The 921-nt window shown below is 53.6% G+C and overlaps 1 protein-coding gene across 1 annotated transcript; it reads right to left on the bottom strand.

Moving 5' to 3' along the window:
• Nucleotides 1-351: 351 nt before the first annotated feature.
• Nucleotides 352-711, bottom strand: LOC130141179 (putative small proline-rich protein 5). The gene has a single exon (XM_056321915.1). It carries the CDS (start codon nucleotides 709-711, stop codon nucleotides 352-354), a length of 360 nt encoding a protein of 119 aa, XP_056177890.1.
• Nucleotides 712-921: the final 210 nt, after the last annotated feature.

Below are 921 nucleotides of genomic sequence, written 5' to 3'. Positions count from 1 at the left end.
TGCCACCATGCAAGCAGATATGATGGAGCGGTGACTGAAAACATCCAGAACTGTTAGGTAGGCTTGAGATAAAATTTTTATTGTCTTGCTGGAGAGTGAAGCAGCAAAGCAAGAAAGAAACCATTCCCAGTGGACAGTGAGCTTTGCATTGGCAGGAAGAAGATAACAGCTCCAAAGTTCATTAAACTGAGAGACTTCATCATCCTAATATCGCGCTACCTTCCAACTGTTTTAAAAGTGCTTGTTTGCAGAGAAGCAGCACGGCTGGCGAGCAGTGAGCAAGGAGATGGGCTTGAGGCTTTGGGTGAGGAGTGAGCCGGTGGGTCCAAGTGCTGGGGCTGGATCCTGCTGCTAGTACTTGGGGTACGTCGGTGGCAGCTTGCAGATGTTCTTGGTGTACTGGGGGCAGTAGGGGGCCGGGGGGCAATAGCGCTGCACCGGGGGGCAATAGCTCTGCATGGGGGGGCAATAGCGCTGCACAGGGGGGCAATAGGTCTGCACCGGGGGGCAGCAGGGCGTCACGTAGTTGTACTTCTGCACGGGCTGCCTCTGGATGGTGTAATGGCAGGAGGGCCGGGAGTCATGGCAGGAGGGCCTGGAGTCATGGCAGGAGGGCCGGGAGTCATGGCAGGAGAGCCCTGAGTCATGGCAGGAGGAGTGGGATTCGTGGCAGGAGGTTTCGTGGCTGTGGCAGGACCTGCGGGAGCACATCTTGTGGAGTATCGGCAAAGCTGTCAGGAGCAAAAGATGAACAGAGTAAGAGGAGGTCCACATTCATTTCTTATTCCCTCCCCTTTTTTAAAAAAATATTTATCTTGAGATGCCCAGCAAACTGTTTCTCCCTTTCTTTTTGCCTGCCTAACCCAAACTGAATGCACCCTCCGTCCTGCCTTATCCGCAGGGCTTGCTCTGACAATTCCT

The sequence above is a fragment of the Falco biarmicus genome, chromosome 19 (genome assembly GCF_023638135.1).
Source record: "Falco biarmicus isolate bFalBia1 chromosome 19, bFalBia1.pri, whole genome shotgun sequence".
Taxonomy (NCBI): Eukaryota; Metazoa; Chordata; class Aves; order Falconiformes; family Falconidae; genus Falco; species Falco biarmicus.
This window is presented reverse-complemented; position numbering and strand designations above follow the sequence as displayed.